Below are 15,362 nucleotides of genomic sequence, written 5' to 3'. Positions count from 1 at the left end.
TTATTTGATGAATGAAATTTATTTGAAATTAATTAAATAAATTTAAAAATTGATTTGAAAAAATTTTCATTAAAATAAATTTGAGATGAGACTTTACTGGGTCTAACTTCAGTGTATAATGGGCAGATGGAAAAATAAAAGTTTGGAGAGAGGTGTACATCACAAGAGATTATAAAATGACAACTCTGTGAGTTTTAAGAAGCAATTGAAAATGTATTTTATTTTATTTTATTTCGGGATTTTATTTTATTTCAGTGAACTGCTGGAACTCACACATGCCCTGACATGTAAATGATGATTTATGTTGGTGAGTCTGACAGCAAGCCCAAATGTGTTCTTCAAAGGACAATGGGAAACTGTAAAGTAGAGAAGTAAAGAACAAGGCCTTTAGAATCTGCCACATCTGGGTTCAAATTCTGAAACCATCACTTATTACCTGTATGAACATGGGCAAGTTACCTAATCTCTTTGACCTAGTTTTCCTCATCTGTAAAATAGATGTAATAGTAACAACTACTTGGTGAGTTGCTATGAGGGTTAAATGAAAATAAAAAGAAAATGTGATACAGCACCACAGGTACTTGCTAATAATGTTGCTGTTGTGGTTAGTCTTGCTGTTGCTGGTAAAAGCTAAGGTGGGATTGCGGTTGTTGGAACCGAACTGTCGATTCCCTCCTGGGCAGGGGTCGCCGCGAAGGATCACCGACACGAGATTCACAGCAGAGAGTTATTTATTACTAGCGCGCTAGGGTCCCAAGCTCTAAGTTGGCCCTGGGACCCCGAGTGCTTGTTACAGGTTGTTTATATAGGCAAACACAAGTTCAAACACAGCTTAAGGCGCAAAATTCAAACAAAGCTTTAGGCGCAAAATGATTGGGTCTAGCTATGGCCTGAGCAAGGTGTCTTATGCTAATTGGTTAGAGCAGGACCTTATGAGGTTTTTTCCTGGAGTTGTTGATTCCAGGAACTTCGAGGCAGGGTGGGACCCCCGGAATTGGCAGGGTGGGACCCCATGAGGTTGTTTCCCGGAATTGGCAGGGTGGGACCCTATCAGGGTGGGTCCCTATCGAGGCAGGGTGGGACCCTATCCAGAGCCACCTGGTGTTAATTTTTTTCTATATGAGGCCTAGTTTCTAAGTTTTATGAGGCCTAGTTTCATGGTCAGATGTGCTGGAGAGAGAACAGTGGAAACCTTACTTACACTTCCATTGTGGCTCCTGGTATAACCTCCAACAACTCCAATAGCCATCTTTTCAAGGTGGCAATGTGGCATGAAAACTTCCCTCAGTTCCTCGTTTATAAATCTGCTAAAGCACTTATATTTCTTATTCATACGTAGTCAAGATAAAAAAATGTATGAATAAGAAATATAAGCACTTATTGTGTGCATAAATTTATACCCGTAATTTACTCTTAGCTACTTGTATATCATATGTGCAAAGGTTCTTCTCTACTTCTTGGCTACTTATATAATAAATATTTCTTTATTTTTTAATCCATTCTGCAGCGGGATAATTAAGGAATCAGAGAGACCGAGGGGTTGAGGAGGAATTATTTAATTATTTAGGTGCACCCACCCAGTCTGGTTTACATCCAAAGGACTGAGCCCCAAACAAAGAGTCCGGTTACCTTTTAAGCATTTTGTGGGGCCGGGGGAGATCTGTGCAGGGGGAAGCATATTACAGAAGCGAGAAACAAAGACAGTTATTCAATTAAGACATGTATTACATTATTTCTTACTTTTCAAGGAAAAACATGTTTTATGACTTATCTGCCTAGTGACCTTGCAACTGCACAGCTAGAGAAACAGTTTTCACAATGCCTGGGAAAGGGAGAGATAAGGCTCACTAGTCACAGAAAAACAGGCAGTTGATTTTAAAGGACTCCAGCTCTTTCTCTTCTTCAGGGGGAACTGGGTTTTCTTACATACAACTGAGTTTTTGCTTACACATTCTTTAATTTATTTTAATTCCTGTTCCAATTCAACAATCATTTAGGGAGTGCCTACTATGCATCATGTATTGTGCTAAGAGCTTGGCATACAATAGAGAATGATGCATAATCTCTGCTCTTAAATTGTTTGTAGTGGGAGATACAGACCCCTAGAAACACACAACGGCTCTGATAGGAAGAGTATAGGAATCTTGAGAAGCACGTAGGACGAGCTTCTAAACCAGGTTAGAAGACATGTCAGTGATAACTTTTCAGAACACTTTTCTTCTTTACTGAGATCTTAAAGATAACTGAGAGTTAACAGGATGGAAGAAAAGAGGATACATTCAAAGGCCTTTAGGTTAGAAAAAATTTTGAATATTCAAAGAATAAACTAGAGACTTTACTGGGTCTAACTTCAGTGTATAATGGGCAGATGGAAAAATAAAAGTTTGGAGAGAGGTGTACATCACAAGAGATTATAAAATGACAACTCTGTGAGTTTTAAGAAGCAATTGAAAATGTATGCAGGTTCCACGTGCAGTGGCTCATGCCTGTGATCTCAGCAATTTGGGAGGTCGAGATGGGATCAGGAGTTTGAGACCAGCTTGGCCAACATGGTGAAAACCCATCTCTACTAAAAATACACAAATTAGCTGGGTGTGGTGAAACACGCCTGTAATCCCAGCTACTCAGGAGGCTGAGGCAGGAGAATTGCTTGAACCTGGGAGGCAGAGTTTGCAGTGAACTGATATTGCGCCACTGCACTCCATCCAGCCTGGGCAAGAGTAAGACTCCATTTCAAAAAAAAAAATTTACACAGGAATGTCCTGAGACTGGCTTCTATTGGTTTGTGGAAGTCAGTTTTAAATTTTCAGGGTGCACAGGTCAACATAATTTGGGTAGCTTGAAGTTAGCTCTGATGGGAGGATTTACACCACAGAGATGGGAAAAACCACAAGTTTCAGCATTCCTGTGTAGATTTTGCCTGCAGCAAATACTACTGTGTTGTTCAAAAGCTGATTTTGTTTCCCTCATTTCTCCTTTATTTATCATTTAAATGTTTCAGTAAGGAAGATTTGTGTCTTCTCTCATTTGTTTATTAAAGCATTTATATCGTTATGTACTCATGAATATTTATATTATTCTTTTGGTTATGAGCAATATTTATTTTGTTTCTCAAAGTTTTCCAGCTTTGGCCTTTGGGAGCTGAGTTGGCTCCTGTGTAGTTTTGACATGCTCCACACCACCCTCCCCTTTTTAGCACTTTCATATTTTCTGGAACTACAAGATTCTTCATGTTATTTCACCTGCTACAGACCTAGAATTTTCATTTCTTCAGGGAGCCCTGGTTTCTTTATTTAGAGAACTATGTTTAGAAAACCTGACCTGGGGGCAAGATATGCTCATTGCTACTGTATGTCACTGCTTTTAGGCCTGTCAGGTCTCTGAGCCCAAGCCAAGCCATCGCGTCCCCTGTGCACGTATATGCCCAGATGGCCTGAAGTAACTGAAGAATCACAAAAGAAGTGAAAATGCCCTGCCCCGCCTTAACCGATGACATTCCACCACAAAAGAAGTGAAAATGGCCGGTCCTTGCCTTAAGTGATGACATGACCTTGTGAAAGTCCTTTTCCTGGCTCATCCTGGCTCAAAAAACTCCCCCACTGAGCACCTTGTGACCCCCCCCACCCCCCACCCCCGCTCCTGCCCGCCAGAGAGGAATCCCCCTTTGACTGTAATTTTCCTTTACCTACCCAAATCCTATAAAACGGCCCCACCCTTATCTCCCTTCGCTGACTCTCTTTTCGGACTCAGCCCGCCTGCACCCAGGTGATTAAACAGCTTTATTGCTCACACAGAGCTTGTTTGGTGGTCTCTTCACATGGATGTGCATGACAAGGCCCTCTTAGGGGACAAAGCTAAGAAATATATGCAAGTACACTACCCATGCACGCACATATCTATATTTATTACCATATGTATGTATGTATCTATCCATCACTCTCTCTTTCTCTCTATCATGAATTCCTACTGATAAATTCTACTCAAATATGGTCACACAGGGTCCATTCTAGCAACCTCCCAACCTTGCTTATTTATAACCTATTTTCTGAATATGTAAATCTGGCAACAATTTCCACAATTTATTTCCTTACCTGTTTAACGTTAGTACACATGTAAATTCATTTCAGAATTGCTAACCAGTATTTTTGTGAGAAATAAATTTGCTACCTACAGTACACTGTTTGTGTATAGTTCTTTTTATCCTTAGCTTTAAGGTATGCAGTCAAAGTAGTTGTTTTTTATAAATACTTAGGCCAGCTCCTTTTAATCTCTACCTCTTTCAATGAGGTTAGCATGCATTTCTAAAGTTGTTTAATTTATTTTTCACAGCTTAAATTTCATCCTGCATTCCATGGGTATCTTGGTTAATTTTTATTTTAAAGTAGCATACAGTAAAGTTCATTATTTGCAAAACACCATTTTATCAGTTTTAACAAAACATAGAGTTATGTATTCACAGTACCATACAAAGCCGTTTCATCACCCTAAGAGTTCCCTTCTGTAATCTGTGGAAAATAAACTTCTCTCCCCACCCCAAACTCTGGTAACAACCAAACTATTTTCCATATGAATAGATATACAGATACAGTCTTTTCATATGATATTCTGGAAAAGACTATGTCTATATATCTATTCATATGGAGGCATTAGGGTGAGAAGAAGTGAAGGCAGAAATCCAGTCATGAAGGGTATAGTGGGCCAATTAAGACTGAATCTTTCATAAAGCAATGGGTGTTATTGAATGGATTTCAGAGAATGGTGATACTACTAATAATGCCAATTTGAAAGGTCACTATGACTGCATTATGAATCACAGTTTTGAGAGGGCTGATACATAAGTGAATATGTAAAAAAGAAACCCAGTAAGAATGGTATTAACAGTGTAAAGTTGGACAATAATATCAGCTTGGAATCCAACAAGTATACAAAATCAAGACAGTTTTAGAATTGGGAAAATTTGAGACTAAAATGATGGTGTTAGGAAAGCTAGATATCTACATGGAAAAAAGTGATATTGGACCCTTATACCATTTACATAAATTAACTCAAAATGAATTAGAGACTTAAATGTAAGATCTGAGACGATGAAAATTCTAAAAGAAAACCTAGGGAAATCTCCTTGACATTGGTCTTGGCAATAATTTTTTTGATAAGACACCAAAAGCACAGATGACAAAAGCAAAAATAAATAAGTGGAGTCACATCAAACTAAAAAGTTTCTGCATAGCAAAGGAAACTAACAAATGAAAAGTCAATATATAGAATGGGAGAAAATATTTGCAAGCCATTTATCCGATAAAAGGTAAATATGCAAAATATGTAAGGAATTGCTACAATTCAGAAGAAAAAAAACCACATAACCTTATTTTTAAAAATGGGCAAATGACCTGAACAGGCATTTTTCTAAAGAAGACATACACAGGGCCAACAGCTATATAAAACATGCTGAACATTACTAATTACTAGAGAAATACAAATCAAAACTATAATGAGCTATCACCTCACAGCTGTTAGAACAGCTATTATCAAAAAGGCCAAAGATAGCAAGTGTTGACCAGGGTATAGAGAAAAGCAAACCCTTGTACACTGTTGGTAGGAACATAAATTGGTACAGCCATAGGGAAAACAGTATGGGGCTTTCTCAAAAGTTAAAAATAGGTCCAGCAATCCCGCTTCTGGTATATATCCAAAGGAACTGAAATCAGTGTGCTCAAGAGATACCTGCACTGCCATGTTCATTGCAGCAATATTTACAATGGCCAAGATATGAAAACATCCTAACTACCCGTGGACAGATAAATAGATAAAGAAAATGTGGAATACATATATAGTGGAATCTATTTTTTAGTGATAAAAAGGAAGGAAATCCTTCCATTTGTGACAACACGAATGGAACTGGAAGTCATTATGCTAAGTGAAATAAGCTAGGCGCAGAAAAACAAATACTGTATGAGCTCAGTGAACCCCAGAAAAGTTGAACTAATAAATGCAGAGAGTAGAATGATGATTATCAGAGACTAGGGAGCAGGGGACAGGAGGGAAGTTAGGCCAAAGGGTACAAAACTTCAGTTACAAGATAAACAGCAGCTTTTGAGCAGCGAGATCCAGGGACAGAGTCTCAGCTTCCCGCTGCGCTGCTGCTGCCTAGAGACAGCTGAACCCCTGTCCGCCCTACTTCCACCTACTCCGGACACAGAGCATCCAGTCATGGAAGACAGTTGAGGCAGAGCCAGTGCCTTGGGCAGCCCTCAGAAAAATCAGAACATATGGTTCTCTTTTTCTTTCCCTTCTCAGGGAGCTGGGTTTTTTTTGGAAAGGGGGCAGTTGTGGTTCAGTGTTGTTCTGTTTGTTTTGCTTACTTGCTTTGCCCTGAGATGGAAGGGGGGAATGTGGCATGTACTAGCTTGCTATTCAAACTGCAGCCTTTGTTCTTAATGATGCCCATGTGTCTAGGGTATGCCAGGTCCTGTCTGCCCTTGCCTGAGATAGGCAAGACAGAAGCAAATGCCACAGCAGTCCCCAGAAAAATTAGAATGCTGGACTTATGGCCCAGTGTTTTCATTCCTTCACCAAGGAGAAGCTTGAGGAATCGCCACACCGTTTTCCACAATGGTTGAACTAATTTACACTCCCACCAACAGTCTAAAGGTGTTCCTCTTTCTCTGCATCCTTGCCAGCATCTGTTCAGTTTCCAGACTTTTTAATCATCACCATTCTAACGCGTGCAAGATGGTATCTCATTGTGGTTTTGATTTGCATTTCTCTAATGACCAGTGATGATGAGCTTTTTTACATATGTTTGTTGGTCACATAAATGTCTTATTTTGAGAAGTGTCCGTTCATATCCTTTGCCCACTTTTTGATGGGGTTGTTTATTTTTTTCTTGTAAATTTGTTTAAGTTCCTTGTAGATTCTGGATAGTAGACCTTTGTCAGATGGATAGATTGCAAAAATTTTCTCCCATTCTGTATGTTGCCAGTTCACTCACATGATAGTTTCTTTTGCTGAACAGAAGCTCTTTAGTTTAATTAGATCCCATTTGTCAATTTTGCCTTTTGTTGCATTTGCTTTTGGTGTCTAGTCATGAAGTCTTTGCCCATGCCTATGTCCTGAATGGTATTGCCTAGGTTTTCTTCTAGGGTTTCTATGGTTTTAGGTATTACTTTTAAGGCTTTAATCTGAGATAGTATAAATTTCAACTTGTAACATGCAAATTCATACATATTTATTTTATTTCAATGCTCAATGTAGAGCATTCACTTTGAGAAAACAATTGCTGATGTGGGATACGAAAGCAAATTTTTTGTAAGTTTCAAGAAATAAATCTAGTATGTAACTGAAAGAGGAAACCTTGCTTGTCAAAGAGGAAGCCAGAGATGTGGGGTGGGTGAAATGCGTGTGCAAAGACCGTGCTAGAGGAGGAAAGATACATGGTAGGGAAGGGGTGTTAACTCTGTTATCTCTTCCTTTCAGGTAGCAGCATGGTTAAAACTCATCTTGATAATTTTGCCTCAGCAAAAAAAACAGTCATTTTGTCATATGTTTCAATGTTATTATTGTGAAAGATGACAAAACATGACTGTAGGGAACCAAAGTGTAGGCATAGAAGATAATAAGTAACTTACGAAGGGGCAAGGAGGTGGTTGTGAAAATTGGAATAGGAAACAATTTGGAGTCCATAAGGTATGATAGGTTCTGATTTGCATTTTGCAAGGTTCTGTTGACAATTCTCACAAAATAGCATCGTGTGCAAACACCAAAGACCATCTTCAGTTTGTTTCCAGTCTAAATCTCAACTTCAATTCCTGATTATTTGCTGCACAAATAATGAACTACTATAAACTACTAGGAAACGCCACACAGAACCATGACTTCAGGACTTTGCCCAGCAGGTGTGGGGTAATTTCACTAAGAAAGAGGCAATAAGGCTGGGTGTGGTGGCTCACGCCTGTAATCCCAGCACTTTGGGAGGCCGAGGCCGGTGGACCACCTGAGGTTGGCAGTTCCATCCAGCCTGACCAACATGGAGAAACCCTGTCTCTACTAAAAACAGAATATTATCCGGGCGTGGTGGCGCATGCCTGTAATTCCAGCTACTCCGGAGGCTGAGGCAGGCGAATCACTTGAATTCAGAAGGTGGAGGTTGCGGTGAGCCGAGATCGCGCCACTACACTCCAGCTTGGGCAATAAGAGCGAAACTCCATTAAAAAAAAAAAAGAAAAGAAAGAAAAAGAAAAAGAAAGAAAGATAAAATAAAAATTCGTGGCCGGGTGCAGTGGCTCACTCCCGCTTTGGGAGGCCGAGGTGAATGAGTCACCTGAGGCTAGGAGTTCCAGACCAGCCTGGCCAACATGGTGAAAACCCGTCTCTACTAAAAATTCAAAAAATTTAGCCGCGTGTAGCTGCACACTCCTGTAGTCCCAGCTACTCGGGAGGCTGAAGCAGGAGAATTGCTTGAATCTGGGAGGCGGAGGCTGCAGTGAGCTGAGATCGTGCCATTGCACTCCAGCCTGGGTGACAGTGAGACTCTGTCTCAAAAAAAAGAAAAACAAGCAAATAGAAAAATGTTGACGCTATCATTTCAATTTTAAGTCTGGACTCAAATGTTACCTTCTCTGGGAATTCCTTCCCTGAACTCTACATATCCCCTATCAGGTAGAATTATTATACCCTTCTATGTGTTCCAACATCCTCTAGCCTCCAACATATTGGGTAATAATATATCATTTATCTTTGTTCTGTTCTGCTTGATTGTGGACTAGAAGGACCTGGGATTTTGGCATTCATCTGTGCATGCACAGTGATAAGGGCAGTGCCTGGCATGGAACATTAAGTTCTTTTTGGATGAACGTGTAAGTGAGTAATGTCTATTCCTTAATTCCAATAGCACCTTGGTTATGTCCACCAATTCCTGAAGACACCATGGGAAGATGACACCTGAGTTAATAAACTTGGCTACAAAAGCTATACAAATATGTCTTTTAGTATCCTCTGTTTATGTAAATATCTTAGCTTTCAACAAAAAAATTTTCTTTTTCACATTCCCCCCAAAAAAACCACACATGATTAGAGGTGTGATTTTTAGTATCTTAAATATTATTGAAGAGCCATTCAAGGTTATGTTTATAAATAAACTGAAATAAAATAGATTAAAACCTTCTCTGAATCTTATCTGTACTGATTGTGCTACGGTCTAGCTAGTTATGGTATTACAATGATCACATGGTTTAGCCCTGATTCTAACTTAGGCATACTATTCAGTCCAATGCTGTTTAGATTTGCTCGTGGGATTTGTTATAAAGTTCATGCCTCTCAGTGTTTTCACTGTCCCATTCTTGCCACTGTAAAGATCTAAGCACCATCAGTCTAATAATTTAGCAGACAAGGGAGTCTTCTTAGCTTTTACACACTATCAGGTATGGTTCACAGCAGTTACAATGCAGCGGGTTGTATTTCCAAGACCATCTACTGCAGAGAATCATTTAAACAGTTTCCAAAAGACAGAAAGAGAGAGAGAGATGATAGATATTAACATCATAGACGGATCTGGAGATTCAGAGACTAACACACACACACTCACATACAAAAACAGCACTTCAGTTTTGGGTCTATGTGTGAAACCAAGTATGCCTTAAACAAGGAAGACAAGCTTTTCAGAAGTGCAGTTGGATAACTTCTGCCATAGAAATGGCTGAATGAGGACACAAGGGGGGAAAATTCCAGAAGAAGGGCACATCTCTTTCTTTTCTGCAGTTCGTTCTCACCTTCTCAGCTCCTAGTAAAACGTCTCGTTTTCAGGTTCTGTAAATCCTGCTAGTCTCAGGCAAAATTATGCTCAGGAGTCTCAAATTTTCTTATTTCATTTGAGTCTTTATTTAGTAGACTTCTCAATTTTTCTATTCATTACAAGTAAAAGCCTGTTGATCTTAATCAGCCAGGAAACTTATCTGTCTGGCAAATGACATATGTACAAAGATAATCATCAATGTCATGAGGTAACCCATTTCAACTGCCTATTCAGAGCATGCAGCAAGAGGAAATCCACCAAGTCGCAATATAACAATATTCTTTACTCCTGGATAGCTCAGTTAATGAAAAAATGGACACGGAACATGGTAGGAGAGCAAATCTTTCTCTCCCCCAAGAGCCGTCCAGGTAGGTACAGGGTATTATTTTTTCTACTCTCAGTCACTTAGCAGCAGGGGAAGTCATAGTCACAGTGCTTAGGAGATGAAACTTTATTGATTTAGGCATGGATTCATCTAGTTTAATTAATATATTGGGTATGAGGAAGCTACTTGCCGTACTTTCCAAGAGATTCTCTCTCCCTGAAGAGGAACATTTTTACTCAGCTTGTAAAGGGGAAGTAACAGATTTTTCTCACATTAGAAGCTCATTTTCTGAGTATGAGACAGGAGAGTTCATACTAGGTATGTAGATCTCTTGCTTCTGTGTCTGATATGTGCTGCGGGACACATATCCTTCACACATGCTTTTGTAAATACTTTATAAAATAACCTGCTTCTTGGTTGGTCTTTATAATCCATAAGCTGTGGGATGCTTCTTTGAAGATGAAAATAGTAAGAGCCCCATCGAGCCATTCAAAGTCATCCCTTCATTGCATTCTGTGTACATGAAGTTGGGGTTTGTTACTGACATAATATATTCAGATACATTTCTATGTTAAAAGGATTGTGAGACGCATAGGTAACTGTGTTTATTTTCAGTTTTACTTATCAACATAGATGAATGAGAAAGAACTTGAAAGTAACACTGGATTAAGAATAGGAAAATTTGGCATGGATTTTGTTCCATTTTGTCCCATCTAATCACTTGGATAGTGTTCAGGTGTTCTTGGTCAGTTACTTGGATGCTCTGAGTTTTAGTTTCTTAGTAATTACAACGAAGATTTGAGTTACAGGATGGCTTTGAAAAAATAAACAAAACTCCCCTTTCTGTCAGTCAAGGATGTTGCACAGGGAGTTAGAGAATGTTCTTATGACTGAATTGCTTTTAAATTTCACAGTGTGCCTGCATTGGAAGTCTTGGCAGTACCTCCCCAGGAAGAATCTTCAGGCAGACTATCGAAGTCGGCCTCATCCCCACCACAGCATACATGGCTGACAGTTTTGAAAAAAGAGCAGGAGTTCCTGGGGGTGAGTGAGCCTCCTCCAACTTTGACTCTAGTAAGGGTTGGGTCTAGAAAAGAATACTGAGTTGCATCAACTGTTTTCCCACTTGGATTCATGAGAGGTGGCAGGTCCTCTAAAAAACATGGTAGATAAAGAGTTGATACTAACTGGGCCCTTTTGGGAACAGAGAAGCATTTCCTCAAAAAGACATTAAATTGCTAGGATGAGAATGGCCAATAGGAGTGAAGGATTCATCATCTTTATCATTACTTAGATGTAAAGAACAATTACTGATGTTCAACATGACTACGTACATAAAAGCGCATGGAGAAAGTATTGGCCATCCATGCATTAGGTAGTGCTTGTATCAATTCCTATAGTGGCCAGGGTATCCTGGAAAATCTTACGTGTGGATCACCTTCTCAGGACAGTCTAGGACACTAAAGCAGTTTCTCATGGTCAGCCTCTATTATTAAAAAATGATACAATCTTGGGAAAATATTTTGATTTTCATGAAGGTCATGTGTTTTTCTATAGGTAACACAAATTCTGATCGGTATGATATGCCTGTGTTTTGGAACAGTTGTCTGCTCTGTACTTGATATTTCACACATTGAGGGAGACATTTTTTCATCATTTAAAGCAGGTTATCCATTCTGGGGAGCCATATTTGTGAGTATATATCTATAATAGTTTCTGAAATAACACTGAACATAGGTCTCTCTCTTGCTAAGAACTAACCAGTTATTTCCAGTATTAAGATGATATTTATAATTCCTAACATAGATATGCTCATTAACAACAACAAAACATTCTTTTTATAATTAACGGTGGGTTAAACATTTAGCCCACAGTTTTATCCGATGAGAAACCTGAATCTAATTCAAGTTAAATGACTTGCCTAAGGGACACTTGGCTGATAGTAACTGAACCTAAACTTTCAGAATCCAACTCCAAGAACATACCTCTAGCACTATTCATCAATAAAGTTATATGATAACTACATACAGCTTTATCTGTCAACTAAAAATAATAACAGAGGCTGAGCACGGTGGCTCATGCCTGTAATCCCAGCACTTTGGGAGGCTGAGGTGGGTGGATCACCTGAGGTTAGGAGTTCGAGACCAGCCTGGCCAACATGGTGAAACCTTGTCTCTACTAAATATAAAAAATTAGCTGAGTATGTTAGCGCATGACTGTAATCCCAGCTACTTGAGAGGCTGAGGCAGGAGACTTGTTTGAACCTGGGAGGCAGAGGTTGCAGTGAGCTGAGATTGAGCCGTTGCACTCCAGCCTGGGCAATAAGAGCAAAACTCTGTCTCAAAATAATAATAATAGAAAATAAAGTTATCTTCATGAAAAATGAGGAAAGAGATTGCTGGGCTGAGAAAAATTAAGATCAATGGGCATATGGTGACCTTCTATGCCCTAGAAACTTTTAGGTATTTTCTCGTGGCATCTCTTTTACTCATTGTTCTATGTGGAAAAACAGGTGGATGGGTGAGATAATAAGGTATATAACTTTTTAAAGGTCTAATTGACATATAATAAATTGCAAGTATTTCAGGTGTACAATTTGCTAACCTTCGACACACATAGACACACATGAGAACATCACCACATTAATACAATGTATGTATCCATCATTTCCAAAAGCTTCCCTGTGTATCTTGTAATTATTTCTTCCTCCCTCCACTCCTCCTCCTCTCATCCCCAAGAAACCATTGATCTGCTTTCTGTGAATATAAATTAACTTACATTTTTTATATAAGTACGTTCTCTTTACTGTTTGTCTTCCTTTGCTGCACAGTTATTTTGAGATTATTCATGTTTTTTCACTATATCGATACTTCATTCATGAGAATATATTTTAATTCTAAACTATATCACATTCACTTTGCGTTCTGCTAAATCCTTAGTGCTCAGATGACTTGCTCAGGACTCTCCTTGAACCTCTACCTCTGTTATAACTGAAACTTGTATCTACTGTCTTTTTATTTCAAACACAGCTTATTAAGTGTCTCTCAACCCATCAAACTCACAATCTGAGTCTTTAGGAGATTGCTTTGAATTTGTGCTATTGACTTATATTTATATCAAATATGTAAATGTTTGGTAAAAATATCATCATGTACATTTTCATAATTACTCTATATTCACATGATATATGTCAAACTCTGGAAATATGCATGCCACAAACACATGTTTCTTGCCTAGAGGAGCTGATGGAAGATGTTCATACAAATAGACAATTGCAATAGAACGAGAGTGGTGGTCTAACAGATTCATGCCCCTGATGTTGCTGGACGTTGCTACTCCAAGAGTAACCCCTGCATTGTCAGGGTTAGCATCTCCTGGGAGTCTCATGTAAATGAAGAATTTCATGCTCCATCCAGGACCTAATGAATAAGAATCTGCATTTTAGCAAGACCCTCACATGATTCATATACACTTTTTTTTTCTTTTAGACGGAGTCTCACTCTTTTCGCCCAGGCTGGAGTGCAGTGGCATGATCTTGGCTCACTGCAACCTCCACCTCCCAGGTCCAAGCATTCTCCTGTCTCAGCCTTCCTAATAGCTGGGACTACAGGCACACGCCACCATGCCTGGCTAATTTTTGTATTTTTAGTAGAGACGGGGTTTTGCCATATTCGTCAGGCTGGTCTCGAAATCCTGATCTCAGGTGATCCCCCCGCCTCGGCCTCCCAAAGTGCAGGGATTACAGACATGAGCCACCACACCCAGCCTTATTCGTATACACATTTACTTTTGAGGAGCACTCTATAGAAAATAAGAATAAGGAAATACTGGGCTCACAGGTGACATTACTAAGTAACTTTATCAAGTACCCCAAATTGTACCTATGTTTGGAAGATGGGGTTAAAAAGGACACATTGAAAATGAGAAACTCATTGTGGCTCTTTTTTTCCTCCTTTTTGAACAGTTTTCTATTTCTGGAATGTTGTCAATTTTATCTGAAAGGAGAAATGCCACATATCTGGTGAGTTGCCTGTTTCTGTCTTTGTTCCTCTTTGAAAAGGTACGAAGAATGGAGTTTGAGGAGTCTTAAGGGAAACATGTCTTTGTCTCCTAAATTACCAGTGAATGTGGATATATGACTTTGTTTCAATCTATTTTGTGTCCTGGGGCTTTTTGCAACAGAAGTTGGATGTAATCAGTAGAAACATAAATTGCACCATTTAACATACAATGAAATTTATGTTTACCTTGATGCTCGTGCTAAAAAAAAGTGTCGCCACAATGGCATTGTCCTTGTAGTTATATTCACATGATCAAATAAATAATTAGTTTTCAATTAAGAAGAAGATTTGAGGAAAGACCGTAGGTGTCCATGTGGTTCCTGAATGCAGTCCAGCGAGAAAGAAATATATGCTCATTAAACAATGCGGCCATTTTCAGGGCTTCCCTTTTTAACCAAAATTTGGAAGCAATGTGGAATTTACTGAATGCATCCAGCCCTGAGATGAAGATAGGTTTATTGAATGTGCCAGCAAGTGCAGGCCCAGGTCTGAGTGTTCCTTATTATCATCAGGCGAGAGGAAGCCTGGGAGCAAACACTGCCAGCAGCATAGCTGGGGCAACAGGAATTACCATCCTGATCGTCAACCTGAAGAAGAGCTCGGCTTATATCCACATCCACAGTTGCCAGAAATATTTTGGGACCGAAAAGTGCTTTATGGCTTCCTTTTCCGCTGTATGTATTATTTTGTGTGGGAAGACTAAGATTCTGGGTCCTAATGTAAGTAAGAAGCCCTCTTTTCCTGTTCCATAAACACCATCCTTCTCTGTAACCTCCATTACATCGTATAGTGTTCTGTAAGTTCACACAGTCCAGGGAGATGCTGGCTGCCCGCTCCCCTCAACCCAGGCAAATTCCTTGGGGTTAAAGTTACCTACTACGAGTAACCATGGGTTTTCCTGTGTGTGTGTGTGTGTGTGTGTGTGTGTGTGTGTGTGTGTGTGTGACTTTAGAAGGACTGATCAGATGATGGGGAGATGAAAGCAGGAGATGCTATAAGAAAATAAACTTTTGGGGCACCTACCACGTGACTCTTTTTGTTTATCGTTTGTTGCTGTTCAATAGGAAATGGTAGTGATGATGCTGTTTCTCACCATTCTGGGACTTGGTAGTGCTCTGTCACTCACCATCTATGGAGCTGGGGAAGAACTCAAAGGAAATAAGGTAGGTAGAAGCCTGATATAAAATCC

General features: G+C 39.4%; 1 protein-coding gene across 2 annotated transcripts in view; it reads left to right on the top strand.

The window, feature by feature from the left end:
- Nucleotides 1-9,595: 9,595 nt before the first annotated feature.
- Nucleotides 9,596-15,362, top strand: part of MS4A2 (membrane-spanning 4-domains, subfamily A, member 2) — a 7,937-nt gene continuing 2,170 nt past the window's right edge. Inside the window, exons 1-7 of one of the 2 annotated variants that reach the window (XM_011974348.1) lie at nucleotides 9,596-9,995; nucleotides 10,084-10,155; nucleotides 11,027-11,156; nucleotides 11,670-11,804; nucleotides 14,077-14,133; nucleotides 14,686-14,847; nucleotides 15,238-15,336. In XM_011974348.1, the coding sequence (XP_011829738.1) occupies nucleotides 9,991-9,995; nucleotides 10,084-10,155; nucleotides 11,027-11,156; nucleotides 11,670-11,804; nucleotides 14,077-14,133; nucleotides 14,686-14,847; nucleotides 15,238-15,336 (660 nt within the window). In that variant the 5' untranslated portion in view covers nucleotides 9,596-9,990. The other variant, XM_011974349.1, reaches the window with a different exon arrangement.

Source organism: Mandrillus leucophaeus, unplaced genomic scaffold, assembly GCF_000951045.1.
Source record: "Mandrillus leucophaeus isolate KB7577 unplaced genomic scaffold, Mleu.le_1.0 Scaffold1443, whole genome shotgun sequence".
NCBI classification, from domain to species: Eukaryota; Metazoa; Chordata; class Mammalia; order Primates; family Cercopithecidae; genus Mandrillus; species Mandrillus leucophaeus.
The sequence above is the reverse complement of the archived record's forward strand: the minus strand, read 5'-3'. Positions and strand labels throughout refer to the sequence as shown.